Genomic DNA, 20071 nt, shown 5'->3' with positions numbered 1-20071 from the left:
TGGATGCAGGGTCTCTCCCTGGGACTCACCAACCATACTAGCCTGTTGATCAATGAACCTCAGGGATTTGCATGTCTTTGTCTTCCCAGTACTCCTGTGTTCGCTCCTCCACTGGGATCACAATGCACATCAATGTGCTGCACTTTGTACCTGGGTCTTGGGGATCGAGCTTGAGGCCATAGACTTTCACAAGTACTTTACTATCTAAGATGTCTTCCCATACCTCTGCTTTCATCTTTAAAAGGGGGGAAAACTGTACGGACGGCTAAAATTTACTTTAAAATAAATGTCCTTGTGATTTATCACCAGCAAATGTTTGATTGGTAGGCTTATTTTATGTAAAGGTAAAATATATGACTGGGTAAAAAGGATTTAGGAATTGAAATATCTTTAAGCAGCCCTCATTTAATTAAGTCACTTAGTTCATGATGTTTTGTTATCACAGCAAGGACTGACCAAATCTCCCTTTTCTCTGAAAACAGAAAAGAATGCTCACTTCCCGATTATCATTTCCTGTCTAACAAAGGAAATTTTAGCATTAGATGCCTCTGGGGTGTTAGGCAGTGTCATTTGCTGATAAATCATCATCCCAAGATCAACTTCCCTGGGACTTCAGTTTGTCAACATTGTCTAACCCTCAGAAATTTCTCTGCTTCCTCTTCAATCCTCCTCCAACTACTACAAATTACGACAGAACTTCTTTCTTATCCTTCACCAGCCACCACCTTCAGAGATGTGAGAGGAAATCACAGTTTACATTCCAAGGTAGAAAGGAAGACGCACTCAGGAAGTGAGACAAAGTAGAAGAAATTGGCAGTTGGAGGCCAGCTTGGTTTACATGGCAAGAGCAGTGCCTTTAATCTCGGCACTTAGGAGGCAGAGGCAAGTGGATTTCTGTGAGCTGATGGCCAGCCTCAAAAAAAAAAAAAAAAAAAAAAAAAAAAAAAAAAAAAAGAGGGGGGTAAGAAAAAATGAAAAAAAAAAAACATGAGAGAGAAAAATTAGGAGTAAAATCCTGCTTTCCATAGCAGAAAAGAAAGATACTCACTTCCGCCTATGCTTCAGAATAACAGCCCCATAGGGAGAAGTCATTTCTACTCACTGAGGGGCCAGCAATATTGTGAAACAGAGTGGGAAACTGAAAAGCCAGTTTCACACAAGGTCCACAAGGCCTTCTGCTAATGAGGTATTAAAACTTGGACGGTTTTGCAAAGTGAATATTTTATTGAACACACGCATTCAATGTGCTCAGTCCTGGAAACGCCTTAACCAGGCTAGAAGGGATGGAAGGCTATATCTCCTCAAAGGTGCATTTCTCAGTTGCTCTAATGGATCTGAATCCCACATCACTGAGAACTTTGGGTGTTCTGGAAGGCTCATTACCATCCTGTCCAAGTTGATGAACTTCTATGGCCACAGAAGTCACATCAGCAGTTCTGAGCATGTTTTCATATCACTCCCGGCAGGAGTGGTTCTTGTGTCTTCCATTTAGAGGAGACAGAGCTCCATTCGGTGGGTTCAGTGGTGGCAGCCCATTAAATGCTGTCACTATGTGCTTTAGTTGTACTTGTTATAACAATGGTAGTCCTTAGCCTTTTGTATTGGTCACTTTCTCCTGAGACTCTCAGACCAAATTTTTCTTTCACTGGAAAATTCTATTTCACTATGACATGCAAATGTCCTTTCCTTCCATGTCTTCTGAGCTCCCCAAGCCAGCTAGTTACATTACACACATTTTCCTAGGCAATTCTCCTTCTTGATAAACATGGCCTGTCCTGTGACTACGGTCTGTCCTCTCACCAAGAAACATAAAAAACACAGTGAATGCAGAGCAAAGCAGGGGACTACTTTCCACTTTAAATGGACTCTTCCATCATCTCTGTCCACATTCTCACCTCCAGCCCACCCACTCAGAAACAATGGCAGCTTCTCTACCTAGCATCCTCAATCCTAGGCTAAAGAAACCTATTTCAATGGAACTGATATTTTGAGTATAAATCTGGAGCTTTGGCCTTCAGAGCTTGATAGGAATGAATAAAGTGACAAATTGCAGGTCTGTGGCTGTCTCAGCAGGGACCCCTATCAAGCCATCAGCTTACATGTTCCTCCATGTGCAAACTGCCCGAAAGACCGGGGTAATTGAAAGGCAGGCATAAACCTCTCTGGTTTCTCGGTATTAACAGAAATTGCTTCCTACTGAAGTTGCTTTCAGGCTTAGTATTCTGAAAGAAATACAGGTCATTCTGTTCTCAATAGGAGTATCAAATATCTTTAACCAGCCTGTCATGAAGAAAAGTCTCTATGGATTGGTAGGTGACCTAGTGGTGAAGTTCTTATAATAGAGTTCTTAAAATGATTCTTTCTCTCTCTGTCTGTCTGTCTGTCTCTCTCTCTCTCTCTCTCTCTCTCACACACACACACACACACACACACACACACACACACATCTATATCCATCTCTCTCCCCCCTCTCCCTCTAAAGATGTAAAAGTTAGCCAATAAGAAGCTAGAGCAAATGGGCCAAGCACTGTTTTAATTAATACAGTTTCTGTGTGGTTATTTCAGGGCTAAGCTAGCTGGGTGGCCGGGATGAACAAGTAGTCTTCTTGCAACATCCCTCTCTCTTTTTCTTCTCTCCTTTCCTCTTCCCATCACCTTTCTTTCCTTCTCTTTCCTCTCCTCCCTTTCTTCCTTTCTCACCTTCTCCCTCCTTTTTCCTTCTTGTCTATCTACTCCTATATCAAAAGTGAATAAAGAGTGAATTCATTCAGAGGTTGCAGTGTTTTATCTCACCTCCGAGTTTATCATGCCATCTACTAGCTATCACGCTGCCATCACAAATAATGTAGATGCCTAAGGTGGGTGCAATGGTTTGGCTATTTCCTCCAAGTGGAGCTATTGGTAATGGGAGCCTGGTGGAAGGTTCACTAAAGACAGGTCTTCAAAGAAAAGTAGGGTTGCTCTCTTCCTCTTTTCTTTTGATTCTTGGCTCCAGGAGTGAGTTGCTTTGGGCTCCCACATGCTCCTACTGTGACATGACACCTTCACCTGAAGCTCAAATCCATGGAGTCTGTCAATTTGGGACTGTAACCTCCATAATCATAATATATTCTTTTCTAACAAATTGATTGCCTCAAATATTTTGTTATACTAATATAGAAGACTGGTGTATATGAATAGAAGAAGATTGGGTTGAAGTAGAAAAAAATACAGAATAAGTAATAGGATCCAAACATCTAACCCTGATGGGAAAGTAGTAATGATTTATGTACAGACACATCTAAAGCCATTTCAGGAAATACTGGGTAAAGCAAGTGTCCAGTACCTACAACTCTGAGCATATTCTCCCCACGATTTGATAAACTCATGTCTTAAATAGAGCTGAGATCAGCCATCAGCTAGCTGGCTGTGAAAAGAGCCCTTAATAAGTTATCCGAGTAGTTGCTAGATAATCCAGAGTTGTGGGGGTCATCTATCACACAAGCTCACTTACCATTCTATACCCCTACCATATGCCATGTAACTATCCACGCTCTTCCCTCCGATTCGAGGTAATGACAAGATTCTTAGAGAGATGGGGGATGGAGAAGGTACATGTAGATTGGTTTAGATGAAATTATGAAAACCCAGGGGGCTGATGAGCATCACTTCCTGTTGATAGGTTAACAGGAACGGGATGAGATCTCAGGAAGGCCATCCCAAAATCCAAGGTTGCCTGCGAGTAACTTGGAACAGCTATGTAAATGGTGGATGAAGATCTGTTTCCTATGTGGTTCTGTAAAAGTAATGAGAGTAAAGTACCCATTTCCTCCTCCCCACAGATCCAAAGGACCTTAATTTCAACACTGCTTTCAGCCTTTATGCAACATCTTGCTCTCAATCAGGTAATCCCCCCTTGGTCTGAGACAGAGCAAAACAGGCAGGAAGGATTTATTCCCTTTGCCTTTTATTTACTTATGATATAAACAGTCCTTTCTCACTTTCCTTGCAGACTTCTGCTTACAGAGCTTATTTTTAAATTTTCAAAATATCTTCCATGAGTCATTATCAAAAATAACTTCTTGAAGACCTGTGACAACTATTCTGATTCTTTGTAGGTAATTGTGGATTCCCTGCCTGGATTGAGGAAAGGTCAGTAGGCATAAAAATGTTTGGAGCGGGACACACACACACACACATACACAAATCCCTCAAAATGCCTATTGACTGCTCTTTCCCTCCTCCCATCCTTCCTGTGACTCATTAGTCTTTTGTGTCTCCTCCAGGAATGCTATTGAAACTTCTTTCCCATACACCTTAGCCTTTAAATGTGCTCTTCCAAAAGGTTTCACCAGGAGAGTTTGTGATTTCAGATACTTTTGGATTTTAGAATATTCGCATGTACATGGTGAGGTATTTAAGAGACTATGATGCAAATCTAAAGACAGATTTCACGTAACCTGAAGGTCATTTTTTAGGACATGTTTAACACATTGATTGTGACCTGTCACTATGAGATCAGAGGCAGAATTTTCCACGTGTGGACATTTTCTGTCATGTCATCAATAAGTTTCCAATTTTAAAGCATTTGAGAATTTGGATTTTCACAGGGTAGGTGCTCATAAGTAGTTGAAATGTAACTCCAAACTAGAAAAGTAAATAAAGGAAAGACTGGAGGATGTTGAGATTGGTCCTCCTACATCATTCCTTATCTAGTTCTTCTTTGTGCAGGCTAGAAGTTTAAACCCACAGCTCCCTCTAACCCGAGGGCTTAAAATGTTTAAATGTATTGTTTTCAATAAGTGAAACCTACCTCTGGGTATCTTCCATATATTACATCTGCAGCAACTCTCAAGGGAGATTCTAGTATAAAAAGCTAAGTCTGGCTCAGTCAAATCAAACACTATACACTTCAAAAAGTTGAAAGAGCAGTATCTTGGTTAAGTTGTCTAACTCTTAGCAACTTTAAGTTTGTTTGGAATGTATCTATCAGCCTCAAGAAATACACACAGAGATAGTGTTTATGCATTCTTTAAATTCTACATCAGCCCACACACTTCACCCCATAGCTCATTTTTTGTTTATTTTTGATGAAAGATGAATAAGAAATAAACCAAATGCCAATGTTGTGTTCTTCTGGAAAAATCTAGGGGAGTAGCCACTTTAGAGAAGACTGTTCTCGAATATGCATCACTCAATAGCTCTAGCAGGAACTGATGCTTCTTTGAATAACAGAGTGATTTCAGCGCTTGCATTTGACACATAATAAAGAAAACCTCCCAAGAGACTGAATCATATTTGTTCCCAGACAAGAAAGCAGACGGTGCCCTGTGACCACAGCATGACGAATTCTGCTCTGACATTTGAATGGTTCAATCTTCTGACAAGAATAAGGATCCCACACATGGGGCTGACTTTGTAGGACAAAGCATAACATTCCCCCTCAGGATAGAAAAAATTGCATCTGTTTCTTTCAATGTGTGTGAGTGTGTGTGTGTGTGTGTGTGTGTGTGTGTGTGTGTGTTTGATTTGACTGAGGAAAGTCAACCTTGCTAATGAGGAAATTATGTTCCTTCTGTTTTTCTCACCAATCCATAGGCCATGGACTAGGTCATTCATATTTAACAGAATCACAGGATGAATGGGGAACAAAACCATCTCTAGTCCCATCCTTTAATTTTACAAATACACATACACAAAAATCAAAGACCAACATGTTTTTCCAAGAACTCACAAGTAGTTCATGCCGCTGGGAAAACAAAGATTGTTTGCACAGGTGTCTGAACAGAGAAGGAAGGAATATATACCAGAGGGAAAGGAGAAAAGAAAGATGGTGCCTTCATGGTGGGAAAGTCATCTAAGTGCCAAGTACAGATGTTTTAACTCATCATCCATTGACCACTAGACTCTGATGAAAAGGACCAAGGCTCCCTGGGTCCTACTGGGCTTCTTCAGCACAGGGCTTTATGGCTGTTATGGAGATGCTCTGCCCTCTGCATCTTAAGACACCTGCCTCACACTCGGACATCGTCTCCTCCTTGCCATTCACATCCACACAGATGCTGTACCCTGCTTCCTGGCACTCCGAAGCTTCTCTGCAGACACATTTGCTGTTCTGAGCTGGAAGAACAAGTGGGAGAGACTTAATGGCACATTGTGGACGTGGGAGACTCAAAGCACATTCCCTGCAAACCAATGGCACAGTGATTTGGGATCCCCTGCCTTGAGTGATACAATAAACTATCTGTTGAAAGAACAGGAAGAACAGGAAGAACAGGAAATGGGGTTATTTTGTTTCACTTGGTATAAATGGGCTTTGAAATTGGTGCCAGGCTTTCTACTGGCTGGACACATCTGAGGCAGGTCTATCCAAGTCAAGAGTTCTTCCTCTCTTTCCCCATATGGGCAGCACTCCTTGTGGCCAGAAATCAAGGATAATTCCTTGTTCCCCAGACCAAATAAGAAGGTTTCAGCAGACAGTGGAGGGAGAATCAAAGCTCAGAGACACAGAAAGAAAAGAAGAAAAAGTTCTTTGAGAGAGAAAGTATGGCTTTGAAAAGGGCACTTGTCCTATAAAAACTAATCAGAAACAAGGAGAAAATGTGGGAGGTAGCTTGGTGGGATTCTATCACCTGGGTCCTCTGGGGGAGAATAAGCGGGTCAGCCAGAGAACAGTAAAGGAGCAATGAGCCTGATGTGGTTAGAGTTACATATATTGTCATCCTACTGCAACTCATGAAGAACTGAGGAAAATGTCTCTTGTGGTACACAGGATGGAGAATCAGGAAGCTTACAGATGTCACTTTATATCACATAATTCAGTTTCCATGTCTACAAGGACAGAAACCCCGGGCAGAAGCTTGGTTCCTGCAGCCTAGCCCTTCCCCCTTCGCCATATTCCCCAAAGCTTGGGTGGTGTTGAATATCATTGCTAATCTCTGGTTAGCCATATCTTAGGATAATGAACCACAGTCTGAGAAAGCAGCTCTTTTGTGCAGTCTCTTCAGGATTCTGATTACTTCAAGAAGGGTCAGCTTGGCACTCTAACACTTTTTAAACACCCCTTACAACAAGGAGAGGTTTCTTTAATCTCAGAGCAGCACCTGGCTCAAATCTTCAACTTTACTTTGTTCCACTGTGTGTGTGTGTGTGTGTGTGTGTGTGTGTGTGTGTGTGTGTGTGTGTTTGTATTCACACACCATGATGTGCATGTGGATTCCAGGGACAGAACTCAAGATGTCAGACTTAGTCACAAGCACCTTTACCCACCGAGCCATCTAATCGGCCCAGGGAAACTTCTTCACAGGGGTGTAAATACAACGATCCAATCTTTAGAAGTTATTTTTCTGTAAGTCCTCTTTTTCCTATAATCTTTTTCATTTTTATTTTATTTTATTTCATTTTCATTTTATTTTATGGGTGTTTTGCCTGTATGTATGCATGCATGCATACAATGAAGATAGACTGAGAATTAGTGGGGATTAGAGGGACACTTAGATGATCAGGAATGGATTTTTGCCCTCTGACGCTCATCACCCAACCCCCTCTCTAGGAAGAGAACTCAAGAGGAAGTTTACTGTCAAGCTAATCTAATATATTTAACATTTTGAGGTATCTGCTGATAAGTTGGAAAGTACATTGTTCAAAACTCTTGGCACTGTCGCCTTGGCCTTCATACAGTCACAAACATGGGAGGTTCCTTACCATCACATTTGCTCCATGGCGGACATGCACCACAAGCTTTCTCAGCTGACGCAGGAGGAGTACAGCTGTCCTTGCCAACGAGGGTGTAATTTCTTCCCTGACAGTGGAGAACGTGCATCTTGCACACGGTCAGAGACAATACCCTTCTGCCTCTCGCGTCTCGAGCACAAACATCCAAGGAAGATCTAGAAAGAGCATTTTAATTATGTTATTGGCAAGATTTATTTTCTTTAGAGCTGAGGAAGGTAAACAAAAGTAAGAGTTCATGTTCACGACTCTGCAATGCAATCAACACAACAACAACAAAAGCTATGTTTTCTCTTCATGTGCTTACAGTTTTCATATGCCCAGATACCTAGCACTGGTTTATCTTCATCTCGGACAGACCAGACGCAGTAAATTGGATGAGAAGGTGAGGTCTGCCAGCAACTGCAGATGGATTGATACCAAAAGAAACAGAAAACCAGCAAAGACCAAACAACCCCAAGGGATCATGTGAAACCACTGACCTCCCAGCTCTGCAACCCTCTGAGGCTATAATTGTGCGTTGTTCACTAGAGTCCTTAAGTAAACAAGTGAAGATGGAACTACTTCTCAATGCTGTCTTAAAGGTTTATTTGTATTGTTTTAATTAAGTATATATAGATCTGTGTGCATGCGGCTGTGCACACGAGTGCAAGTGTCTGCAGAAGCCAAAGGGCTGAGATTTCCTAGAGCTGGAATTACAGATGAATTTGCCTGATATGGGTTCTAGGAAGCAAATTCAGATCCTCTGGAGGAGCAGCAAGTGCTCTTAACCACTGAGTCATCCCTCCAACCCAGTTTAGGGAATATTATATACATATATGTGTGTGTGTATCCAGTAATACAGATTGTTGAATAAAGACATTTGCCACCAAATCTAATGATGTGAGTTTGATCCCCAGAACCAACAGGGTGGAAGAAAAGAGCCAAATCCAGCAAGCTATCTTCTGACTGTCTCACTTGTGCTGTGACTTGGTAACACCCCCCCCCCCCCCCGCCAACAGACGTGACTGTGCTTACAAAGGATTTAGAAATATTTCCACTAAACATCCTAGTGGTTTTATTTTTTTCTGTTGTTAAAATGGTTTGTGGTGATTTGAAAGAAAATGGCTCCCAAAGGGAATGGCACTATTGGGGGGGATATGACCATGTTGGAGTGGGTATGGCTTTGTTGGAGGAAGTGTGCCACTGTGGAGGCAGACTTTGAGGTCTCATATATGCTCAAGTCATGCCCAGTGAGACAGACCACTTCCTGCAATTCAAGATGTAGGACTCTCAGCTCCTTCTTCAACACCATGTTTGCCTGCATGCCTCATGTCTCACTATGATGATAATGGACTGAACTTCTGGAAACGTAAACCACCCCAAATAAATGTTTTTCCTTTATAAGAGTTGCTGTGGTCGTGGTGTCTCTTCACAGCAGTAGAAACCCTAACTAAGACACAGTATGATATAGATATTTAGAAACATCATTTTAAAAAGGAATATTTCCTAAACTGGACAGAGTGGCAAACATAGTCTCAGAATTTGAGAGAAGGAAGCAGGAGGATGAGATGTTCAAGGCCAGTCTCAGCTACACAATGAGTTCAAGGCTAGCCTGGACATACAAGACCTGTCTCAAACTCCCCCTGAACCCTATACTCTCCCCACAAAAAAAAAAATCCGTTTCTGAATAATGATGGATATGAAAAGTGTTGTTGCAGGGAAAAGTCTTACACAACAAAGCATGTTTTATATACTTGTCAGGAAGATCTTACTTTCACATACTTCATTTTCTTTTTCTCTTTGCCCTAGAGCTAAATTTCTCTGGAGTAGCTTATATAGAAAAAAATTATTATGGATAAATCTTTTTTCTGTTTATTTAAAATTTGAATATAGCTACTTAGAGTGGTTTAAGAAGCAGAAACTTTACAATGCGATGTTGATATTGGCATTCGATACTGTGAAATTATACTAAAAATCATACCATAGCTATGAATGACAGAGTGAGGATAAACTGAGGGAGATGGAGGAGTTAGAAAGAGAAAAAGTGATTGAAATAAATAATAGCTATAAGACAGCAATAACAGAGTTGGAACACTAGGATAAAAACGTATCTGGACTGATCACAATCTCACTAATTTTCTGCATATGAAAAGTCATGATAGGTTATCATTATCATCTAACATTAATTCAAGAGGTAGATATGGGTTTTGAGGAGCATGGAAACTACAAAATATTCAGTAAATTGCTGTCTTGATTCCTAAAGATGAACCAACTTAAGTCCTTAATATTAAAAATGAAAATGGTCCAGAGACTGAATATCTCCTATGTCCTCCCAGATCCGTCGCCATTCCTGCTCATCTTCTTTGAAATCTGGCATGGAAGGACCGTATGAGACCATGCTTATCCTGTAGTTGTGAGTGATTCTGTCATTGTGGAGCCCTGGTAAAACCAGGAAGAACGTGTTCTAACCACGGAAGGGAGTGTTTATAACCCTGGATTAGACCTGTGGTGCCTCTCAAGTCCCTAAAGGGAGTCTGCTCCTCCTTAGCGGTCATCCCGCCATAGCCATATCTGTTTTCACATTTCATAAATGTCTTTCTCCTTCTTTCAGGCCTGGGCATGGATATACACATATACGAGATTATCGTTTGCTTTATTCTGCCCACGTTTTTGTAGGCATGCTGATAAACCTCTCCAAATTGTACAACTTGCATCTTGCTAGGCTCCTGACACAGGCATCCAGGAGCTACTTCCCAAATCCTCCTAAAAGCGGGGACCACCAGAAACTGGTAGCGTTCCTAGAAGGCAGATCTAGAAAGGAAGCTTCCAGCATCAGAAAAGCAGCTGCTCTATTATCTATTGGTGTTTTTTTAAATTTTACGTCCCACAGGAACCTCAGCCTAATCCTCCAAGGCTCTAAATCGTCAGGTGACAGTACCGTCATTTTGCCTCAATTTATATATAGAACAAGCAGTGTTCAAGCCCCTTCAGATTAGAATCCTGCTTAACACCATGGCCGTCACCCTATGTATGACCTGCAACGGCAGCAATGGGACAGATTAAAATGCAAAGACCCTTAGCTATTCATAAGCTATACCTTCATCCAATAAGCTGTTGGAAGCCACCCCATTTACCCTGGATAAAAGCGAACAGAAGAGGGGGTGGCAAAGACAGAGCTTACCCACACTCGTAGGGCATTTTACAGATGCACTTTGAGTTCTGCAGTTTCTCCCAGGGCTGACATGCAGGAGCTGCTGGTGGGAGAGGGGTGGTGTCTGAAAGAGACGTTGAAGAGAGATGTGATTCTTAGTAGAAGACAACTGCTTTACAATGAACTTGCTGAATCAGGCTCTGTGGGAGTCCCAGTTGTAAGGATTTCCTATAGTTAAAAGATGTGGATTTGGGTAGATGGGGTAGTGGGGAGGATGAGGTTGGGGGAAGGGGAACCAGAGAAAAACTGTGTGAAAAAAATGCATTTTCAATTTTAAAAATTAAAAAAAAAACTGTCACCTCTCGTCCCTAACCAAGCAGCCATCTCTAATTGGCATCTGCTTGCAAAGGAAAAATTAGCTTTCTCCAGTAGCATCTCACTGGGTATATTAAGCACACTTAAGGGTGGGTTCTAGGCCCAGCAGGGGGAGGACTACACACATTGAACTCGATGGTATTTCTGTAAATTTTTTTGTCTCATATTGCTTGTTAGAGCATTTTTTTTTTGCATTACTGGTCTTTTACTTGTAAATTATGGTCTCCAGTTTTGTGTTTTTGTGGTGTGTGTATAGTTTGTGTAGTCTGTGAGTTTCTTTTTTTAAAATTCTGGTTTGTTTGGATTTGTTGCTGTTTACCTGTTGTTTTCTAAAGAAAGAGAAAATGGGCATGGAATTTTGGGTAAGGATCTGGGGAGGATGCAGGAAGAGTTAGGGGAAGAGAAACCATGATCAGGATATATGATATGAACAAATAGTTTCCAGTTAAAATTATTTACATATTTAGGTGTGTGTGTGTGTGTGTGTGTATGTGTGTGTGTAAAAGCAATTAAATAAATAGATGAATTTGAGAGAAAGCCAGCAGGTGCATGGAAATGGTTGGAATGAGGAAAGGGAAGCAGAAAAATGATGAAATTATATTTTAATTTCAGGAAATAAGAAAATTTAATGTATACATTATAAAACTCTGAAGCATTTCACGCCATAACCCTGCAGAATGGCAACAGCTACCCCTTCCCAGGCATGTTGAACTGATCATGCACGGTTCATACACTTGATGCTTGATCCCTGCTAACAAGCTCCTATGCAAGAAATAAAAAGCCTAGAAATGGAAACTATTTCAAATATTTAACAAATGTTCACATTTGAATCCAGGGCTGTGAAGCAGGTTCCCTTTCACGAAGCCAACCCTTGAAAACTGTCATTTTGGACTGCACTTCACCACAAGGCCCACACTGCCCACAAAGCCACAGAAGAACTCAGAGCGCTGGAGCGATGGTTCAGCACTTATGAGCCCTTGCCAATTTTCCAGAGAATTCGGATCTGATTCCCAGTGCCCACATGGCAGCTCACAACTATCTGAAACTCCCATTCCATGGGATCTGATGTCCTCTTCTTTTGTGGGAACCAACCATGCTTGTGATACACATAAATACATGCAGACAGAACACCTATATACATTAAATAAATAAACTAGTTTTTAAAAAGAACATATGTTGGAGAATTTTTCTGGTACCCAAGGTACCATAGTCTCTCACATGCAAATGTCCAGGTGGTCTTCCCTCAACAGTGTGCTTATGTCTGGAGTTGCTTACATTAAAAATATTCTATGTAGAAACTCATTATTTTAAGTAAACTATTGTTGGAATTTTGCTAGCAAAACACCTTGGTGTGGCTTACAGTACCATAGATTGAAAACCTTTGCCTTGACTCTGGAAGATGGCAATGTGAAGTCTAAAACACTCATTTTTTTTTCCCACTTTCTGCTTGCTTCATTTTAATGAAACTCATTTGCATCAAACTTTTGGGCATAAAATTCGATATTCATATAGTAGATTGTAAAGATAGTTTTATTAGAAGAACATGTTTTCTTATTTTTAACTGCATTTATTTACTTAGTGTGTGCATGTATATGGCACACATGTAGAGATCAAAAGACAACTTCCACCGTGTTAGTCCTGGGGGACCAAACTTAGGCCACCAAGTTTGGTAGAAAGTGGCTTCATACACTGAAGGGTATAATTTTATAAGTAAAAACAGCATAGGATACATATGTCCCTTACTGTAGGAAATATGAAAAAGTTAGACAAGATAATACAATCTCCCAAGAAATTCACAAAATTGGAAAAACAGTAACAATATGAAACATCTTCCACAGCTAGAAATCTCAATAACAGTCATGTCCTCTAAACACTTCAACTTGATGCGACGGCACTCCAAATGCAAAGCAGAAGCTGAAGCAGATCCTAGAAATTACAGCTGCATAGGGGGATACGTGGTTCTGAATAATAGGCTAGTCGGTAGCATCCTAGTAACGTTACATTCTCAATTTGTTTTTGCTTTGTTGTTTCCTTTTCTTTTGAGACCAAGTCTAATAATATAGCTCAGGTTAGCCTCAAAGTTGAGATCCTCCTATCTCGGTTGTCAAATACTACCATGGCTTGGGAAGTGGTCTAAATAAGAATGTCCCTATCCACACCATTCTTAGTCCCCAGTTGAACTGTTTGAAAGGTTTAGGAAGAGTGTCCTTGGTGGAGGAGGTGTGTTATTAGGGGTGGGCTTTGAGGTTTCAATACCCATACCAGACCCAGTCTCTCTCTCTCTCTCTCTCTCTCTCTCTCTCTCTCTCTCTCTCTCTCTGTGCATGATGTCTGCAGATTAGGAATGGAAAGTTCTCAGCTGCTTCTCCAGCACCATGCCTGCCATTATGATAATGGACTAACCATCTAAAACTATAAGCAAACCCCCAATTAAATTCTTCCTTTCCTAAGAGTCACTTTGGTCACAGTGTCTCTGCAGAGCAATAAAAGAGTAACCAAGATAACAGATATGGGCCACCACAACTGGCAGTTTCTTTGCTTCCATCAACTGAGTTATGTCAATTTATAAAAAAAAAAAAGTGAAGATAGGTGAAGATGTATAGAATCTAGATTTTACAACTTTTCTGAGATCTAAAATTATTTCAAAGCAAAACGGTTTTCTATTTTTTAGGAGCATGTATTTTGGACTGAATTAAAAATATCTCCCATAAGCTCATGCATTTGGGCACTTGGTGGCACCCTCTGAGGAGATATGGAAACTTAAAGAGGTACAGTCTTCCTAGCGAAAATATACCATTAGAGGTAGGCTGATGGAGGAAGGTCATTGGCTAATAAAGGAACTGCCTTGGCCCATTTTATTGGTTAGAGGATAGGTGGGAGGAGTAAACAGAACAGGATACTGGGAGGAAGAGGAAGTGAGCTCGGAGTCTCGATAGCTCTCCTCTCTGGAGCAGACGCCTGAGAGAGACGCCATGCGCCCAGCTCCCAGGCAGACGCACGTGATCCGACCCAGGATGGACATAGGCTAGAATCTTCCCGGTAAGACCGGTGCTACAGTTTATTAGAAATGGGTTGATCGGGATATCAGAATTAGCCAGTAAGGGCTAGAGCTAAAGGGCCAAGCAGTGATTAAAAGAATACAGTGTCCGTGTAATTATTTCGGGGCATAAGCAGGCCGAGCAGGCGGCTGGGGTGCCAGGGACGCAGCCCCACCGCTCCTATTACTACAGTAGGCTTTGAGAATTCAGCCTTTGATCAAGCTGGTTTCATCCCAGAGATGAAGGGATGGTTTAATATACAAAATTCTGTCAATATATTCTATCATATAAAAAAGCTGAGAATTCACCCTGGCCCCACCTCCAGTTTTCCCTCTCTGTTTCCTAGGTGCAGTTGTGATGTAATCAGCCAGCTTTCAGTTTCTGTCAACTGATCCCACCCCCACCACCAATACCATTATAGACTCCCCCTCTGGAACCAAATAAACTCTTCTGTAAATTGCTTTGGGTCATAGCATTTTATCAAAGTAACAGAAAAGTCGTGAATACAACTCATAAGCTAATAGATTTCATTGGGATGTCATCTTTGATGAGTATCATTGTATTTTGTTATATTAAGCTCCCTATTACTCTCTCATTTTCCTCTCCCTCTTGCTGGTTCCCTTCTTCCCTCTAAATAGCCATCTACTTCAATATCAAATACATTTAGTACTGTTGCTTTTATTTTTGTTGTTGTTTATATGTGCACACAGGGACCTATGTATCACAGTGTGTGTGTGTGTCTGTGTCTCTGTGTGTGTAGGTCAGAGGACAATTCTCAGAAGCAAGTTCACTTTTTCCACCCATTTTGGAGGCAAGATTTCTTGTCTCACCCCACACTCCAGATAGCTGACCTATAGCTTTCCATCTCACCATAGAAGGGCTAGGATTACAGACACTCACTACTGTATTTGTTGTTGTTTTTTTTTTTACTTGGGTCCCAAGGGTCAAACTCAAGTCGGTAGGCTTGTATAACACATACAACCCCCGTTAGCCACATTATCCAGTCTCACACACATACTTCTAAGTGTGCATTGTACATATGAGAGGAAAACATGTTTGTCTCATTCTGCTCGCCACAGTGATCTCCAGCTCCACTATTTTCTTTCAAATAATACAGTTTTGTTTCTTTTTGAGGTAATAAAACTTTCAAATGTGTTTATATGCCACATTTTCTTCTTGTTCTAATTTTTAAATTTATATTGAATATTAATATTTTTAAAGTATCAAACTTACACCTCATTCTCTCCCCTCGAATACTTCTACTCTCCTCCCACACACACTGCTATCTCCTCCCAACTTCTTATGCTCTTTTTTTTTTTAACCCAGTGAGTCCACTTAGTGCTGCCTATATGTGGGTGGGTGTTTGACCAGTTACTGGGGCCTGGGTAGCCTCTCAGAGGCTGCATTCCTGGAGAAAACTGATTCCACACACAGCAGCCATCAATTACCCAGCTTCTTAGCTAGCAGGGGAACTTCATGACTTCCTTCCCCATGCATGCTGGGATTTCTTTTCCAGTTTGCTCTTAGGCAGGTCTTGTGTATAATAAATCAAATTTTGTTCATTCATTCATCTGTTGGTACAAATCTAAGCCAATTCCATCTTTGCTGTTGTGAGTGCCGTGATAAATATGCATGTGCAGATTCCAGGTAAGTAATGTCATCGGAATATATGGTACTTCTAGTTTTGATTTTTTTTTGAGGCATCTGTGAACTGGTTTCCAAAGTGATTGGACTAATTTACATTCCCATCTGTAGTGTATAAGGGTTCCTTGCACTGGCAAGAAGTTGTGATTGTTTGGTAAAATATTTTTTATTTTATTTGCGAGATCAAAACACACTTATATGCAAAATCCTGGAGACAGGTAGAGGTGATAGCTATTCATCACGGGGTGTGCTTTATATTAGCAATCTGCATATTAAAATGATTAAAATAGTGAATCTTATGTATATCTTAGCAAAATTTTTAAATGACTAAATATTTAGACATTAAAAGGTCTAGTACTTCATTCACATATCTATCACTTAACTGATATTTGTGTGTGAGTCTGTATGTGTGTGGAACATGCATGTGTTCGTGTGCTTAGCACGGTTTCTAAAGGAGTAAATATTCAAAGGCTAGTACTTTATTCACTTATTACCTAATATCGTGTGTGTGTGGTGGTGATGGTGGTGTGTGAACGTGTGTGTTAGAGGTATGGGTGTTGGTGGTAGTGAGTGTGTATGTGAATGTGTGTTATTATGTGTGTGTCTATGTGTGAGTATGAACATGTGTGTTCGAGGTGTGTGTGTTGGTGGTGGTATGTGTGTATGTGAATGTGCATGTTATTATGTGTGAGTGTGAATGTGTGTGTTAGAGGTGTGGGTGGTGGTGGTGGTATGTGTATATGTGTGTTAGTATGTGTGTGTGCCTATGTGTGAGTGTGCATGTGCATGTGTGCAAGCGTATGCATATGTGGAAACTAGAGATCAATGTTGGGGTGTCTTTCTCTACCACTCTGCACCCTATTTTTGAGACAAAGCATCTCTCTACACCTGGAGCTCACCATTCTGGCTGGACTGGCCAACCAACCAGCTGTCAGCATCCGCCTGTCCCCACACCCTCAATGCTGGGAGTAAAGACACCACAACACCCGGCTTTTCTCTGAAAGCTGCAGATCTGAACTAGGCTCCTGACGCCTATGCAGCAGACACTGCACCCCCTGAGCCATCTCCCCATTCCCATGCTCAACTAAGATTTTAAAGCACTAGCTCTGAAAGCTGATAAACATGGGAACTTTAGTTTGTTATAGGTTTGTTTTAAGCGCATTTATTTTTCTTATCTACATATTCAGAAAAATATACAGGTCCATAAAACATCCTTAATTAGAACCAACCATAATACCATTTTCTTCTACTGAGTTGGGGTGGGGGAGGAAGCACACTAAATTATACTCTAAAATGACAGAAGCAAGCATTTCAGAAAAACAATTACCTAATTTCCTCTGGAACCAAAGTATATCCTCATTAAGTGTATATTGTTCTCTTTCATCTTAGAATCACAGGTACAGGTGCCTTACTTGACACAACACTATGCTAGAGGGAACACAGGAGACAGCAATTGTTTTCTGATGTGTTCAGAAGAGAGTTCGCACCAGAGCTAATGCAGAAGGTACTCCATTAATCCACTCTCCTCCTCTCTACTGTCTGTATATCACCCCAGTTCAGGTCTAATGCAGGGGAACAGGGTTCCAAGAAGTCTGATCTTTTCTGTTGTAAGCATCGAATTCACTTAACTGGATTTGTCATAGAATCTAGTACTTCATCCTCCTAAGAACAGACAGATTTTAGCACTGCATTAAAATGTTTACACTGATGACATATTATGTAGAATAGCACGTACATGAGATTTCCCTCTTTCCTGGTTATAATTACTAAAAGCATCTTTGCAGGTTGGAGAGATGGAGCGGCAGTCAGGAGGACTTGCTGTTCTTGCAGCATCCCTGGGCTCAGCCCATGACACACACACACACACACACACACACACCTCTCACTACTGTCCTTAACTGCAGTTCCAGGGCCTCCAGTGCTCTCTTTTAGCCTCTGCATGCCTTGGTCACACATGCAGGGCACCTACATACATGCAGGTGAAACATGCATACACACACAATACAAACAAATTCATCTTCTTAAATTATTAAGTAAATAATACACTCACACTTATAAATATATAATCAAGCAATAAATATATTTTAAAAACATATTTGGCCCATTTCAAAACCTCTGAAAATACATAATTTTGTCTTCCTAAATTGTGTTTTACTGTCTTAGGTGTTTGTTTTTTGAGACAAGGTCTCTCTACATACCCCTGACTGTCCTGGAATTCACTAGGTAGACAAGGCTGGTCTCCAGCTCACAAAGATCTACCTACCTCCTCCGCCTCTGAGTGATGGGATTAAAGATGTGCACCACAACACCCAATTTACCTTGGGTTCTTAAAAGAATGTTCGCATGTGACTAATGCTTAGAACACTAGTTTGCTAAGAGTAAAAGAAGACCGCCCCAGCTCCCCACCCCCACTCTCCAATAAAAGCCAAGGGCCTGAAACTGGGCTCAAAGTCCCAGGAAGCAGCTATCTGGGATCTGACTCCAACTCCAGGAGCTAGTGGTTGCAGAGACAGCAGACCCTGCAATCACATAGCTTATCTAAGAAAAACAGCTACCTCCCCGCCCCCATTCTGCCCCTAACAAGGCCCTCATGCCCCTTCCCTATCCTTAGCTACAAAAACATCAGCCTTAAGAGTATATCTGCATCTCTTGAATGCCAGTCATTGAGAGATTGGATCCTGTGCCTTCATCTTGGGGTGTTTAGAATTGGAGACATCACCTCTCTGGTATTAAATAAAGGAAGCTCTACCTGCTGAGCCATCTAGACTCTCATCTTTTCCTTCTTCCTGAAAACTTAATTCTTCCTTACCCTCACAAAGAGTTGCTTCACTAACAACAAGATTTTTCTTTGACTAATGTCTTCTCTGCAGGGTTAAACACAAATGCTTTACAAATTTTAAACTTTAATATCAATAAACTCTGAGATTCCAGAAATAAAGCATTCAAAGTTGAAAATAAATTATCATCTTGACTCTGAGTTTAGGAAATCAGAAGAAAACCAAACACCAGCCTGCAAAAAGCCTTCATTTTCTTGGTACTCTGGCAGATATAACTTTCTATGGAGGAGTGAAATTCCGTGTGCGGTATCTTCTCCTGCCCCTGCACTCCATGAGTCTATCGTGAACCGTGAATGGCTGTTACCCAATCTACACACTGACCTCATCCTCCTAGGGAGCCAGATGCAGAGAATGATGTGCTGTGCCAGAATGCCATGACGGTCATCATAAGGATGTTCACCTGTCTGAGCACAGGTGGCACTGAGGAGACACAGGGACCACTCACCTTTTTGCACACAGTGGGCATTCTTCAGCTCAGGACTCCACTTAAGGCTGGAGCCGCACAGGAATGCTGAAGGACCTTCTAAGGACATGCCAGCGGCACAGGAGAGGGTCACCTTCTCACCGACCGTGTAAAAGGGTTTCTGGGGGTGGCTCTGCAAGCCATTCATCAATACAGGGAGAGTGCAGGCAATTTCTGAAGATGAAGGAGAACAGAATGCAAGGGTCACTGCTTCCCCAAACAACCTTTTTAAGGACAACCTGGGTGTGTGCTACGATCCAGGCTCTGCCTTTTCGCATCACAGGACAAATAGGGAAAACAGAGTCTACTCATAGGGCGCTCCCAAAGGCAGGCTCTGCGGTGTCTGACCAGCGAATGACTGAAGACAAAACAGCTGTCATCTCCTTCCCCTGCCCTCAAAGCAATGTGACAACCTAAAATGAGCAAGCCTACAAATAGAGTCCCAAAACCCAGGCTGCTGCTAAAATTTGCAACCTTCACAGCTGCCTCTCATCTCTGTAGTGAGGTGAGGTCCCACCAGAACTTCCCCAAGAGCCTCGCTCATTTGCATATCATTAGCTCTAATTAGATATGTCACTCTCTACAAATCTAAAGCACCACCTTTCACCTTGCAGCCGTGAAAGTACGCAGTGCTCTGTATTTTTCCCATCTCAAACTTTCCCTTAATGGCATTCATTAGTCCAAATCTATTTAAAAACAAAACAGCAGGAAAAAAAGTGAAAAATATACATAGTTAGGAAGAGCAGGTCAGGAACCATGACTGGAAACAGGAATCTTTGCCAAGTCCCTTATGGATTTTGGACAAGTATGGCGTTGCTCTGTTTCAGCCCTGACTTTATCAGAAGACCCGTTCATTTATTTATACAAACAC

At 41.4% G+C, this 20071-nt stretch overlaps 1 protein-coding gene across 1 annotated transcript in view; it reads right to left on the bottom strand.

The window, feature by feature from the left end:
• Positions 1-5638: 5638 nt before the first annotated feature.
• The window catches only part of C7 (complement C7), a 64290-nt gene continuing 49857 nt past the window's right edge, over positions 5639-20071 (bottom strand). Inside the window, exons 15-18 of the mRNA XM_041631341.1 lie at positions 19183-19374; positions 10874-10967; positions 7684-7868; positions 5639-6099 (exon numbers count right to left, since the gene is read on the bottom strand). Of these exons, the coding sequence (XP_041487275.1) occupies positions 5918-6099; positions 7684-7868; positions 10874-10967; positions 19183-19374 (653 nt within the window). The 3' untranslated portion in view covers positions 5639-5917. The remainder of the gene's footprint in view (positions 6100-7683; positions 7869-10873; positions 10968-19182; positions 19375-20071) is intronic.

The sequence above is a fragment of the Microtus oregoni genome, unplaced genomic scaffold, assembly GCF_018167655.1.
Source record: "Microtus oregoni isolate MIOR12 unplaced genomic scaffold, Mior012 000036F_ref0000092, whole genome shotgun sequence".
In the NCBI taxonomy this organism is placed as follows: domain Eukaryota; kingdom Metazoa; phylum Chordata; class Mammalia; order Rodentia; family Cricetidae; genus Microtus; species Microtus oregoni.
Note: the sequence above shows the minus strand (reverse complement) of the source record. Positions and strands in the feature narration are given on the sequence as shown.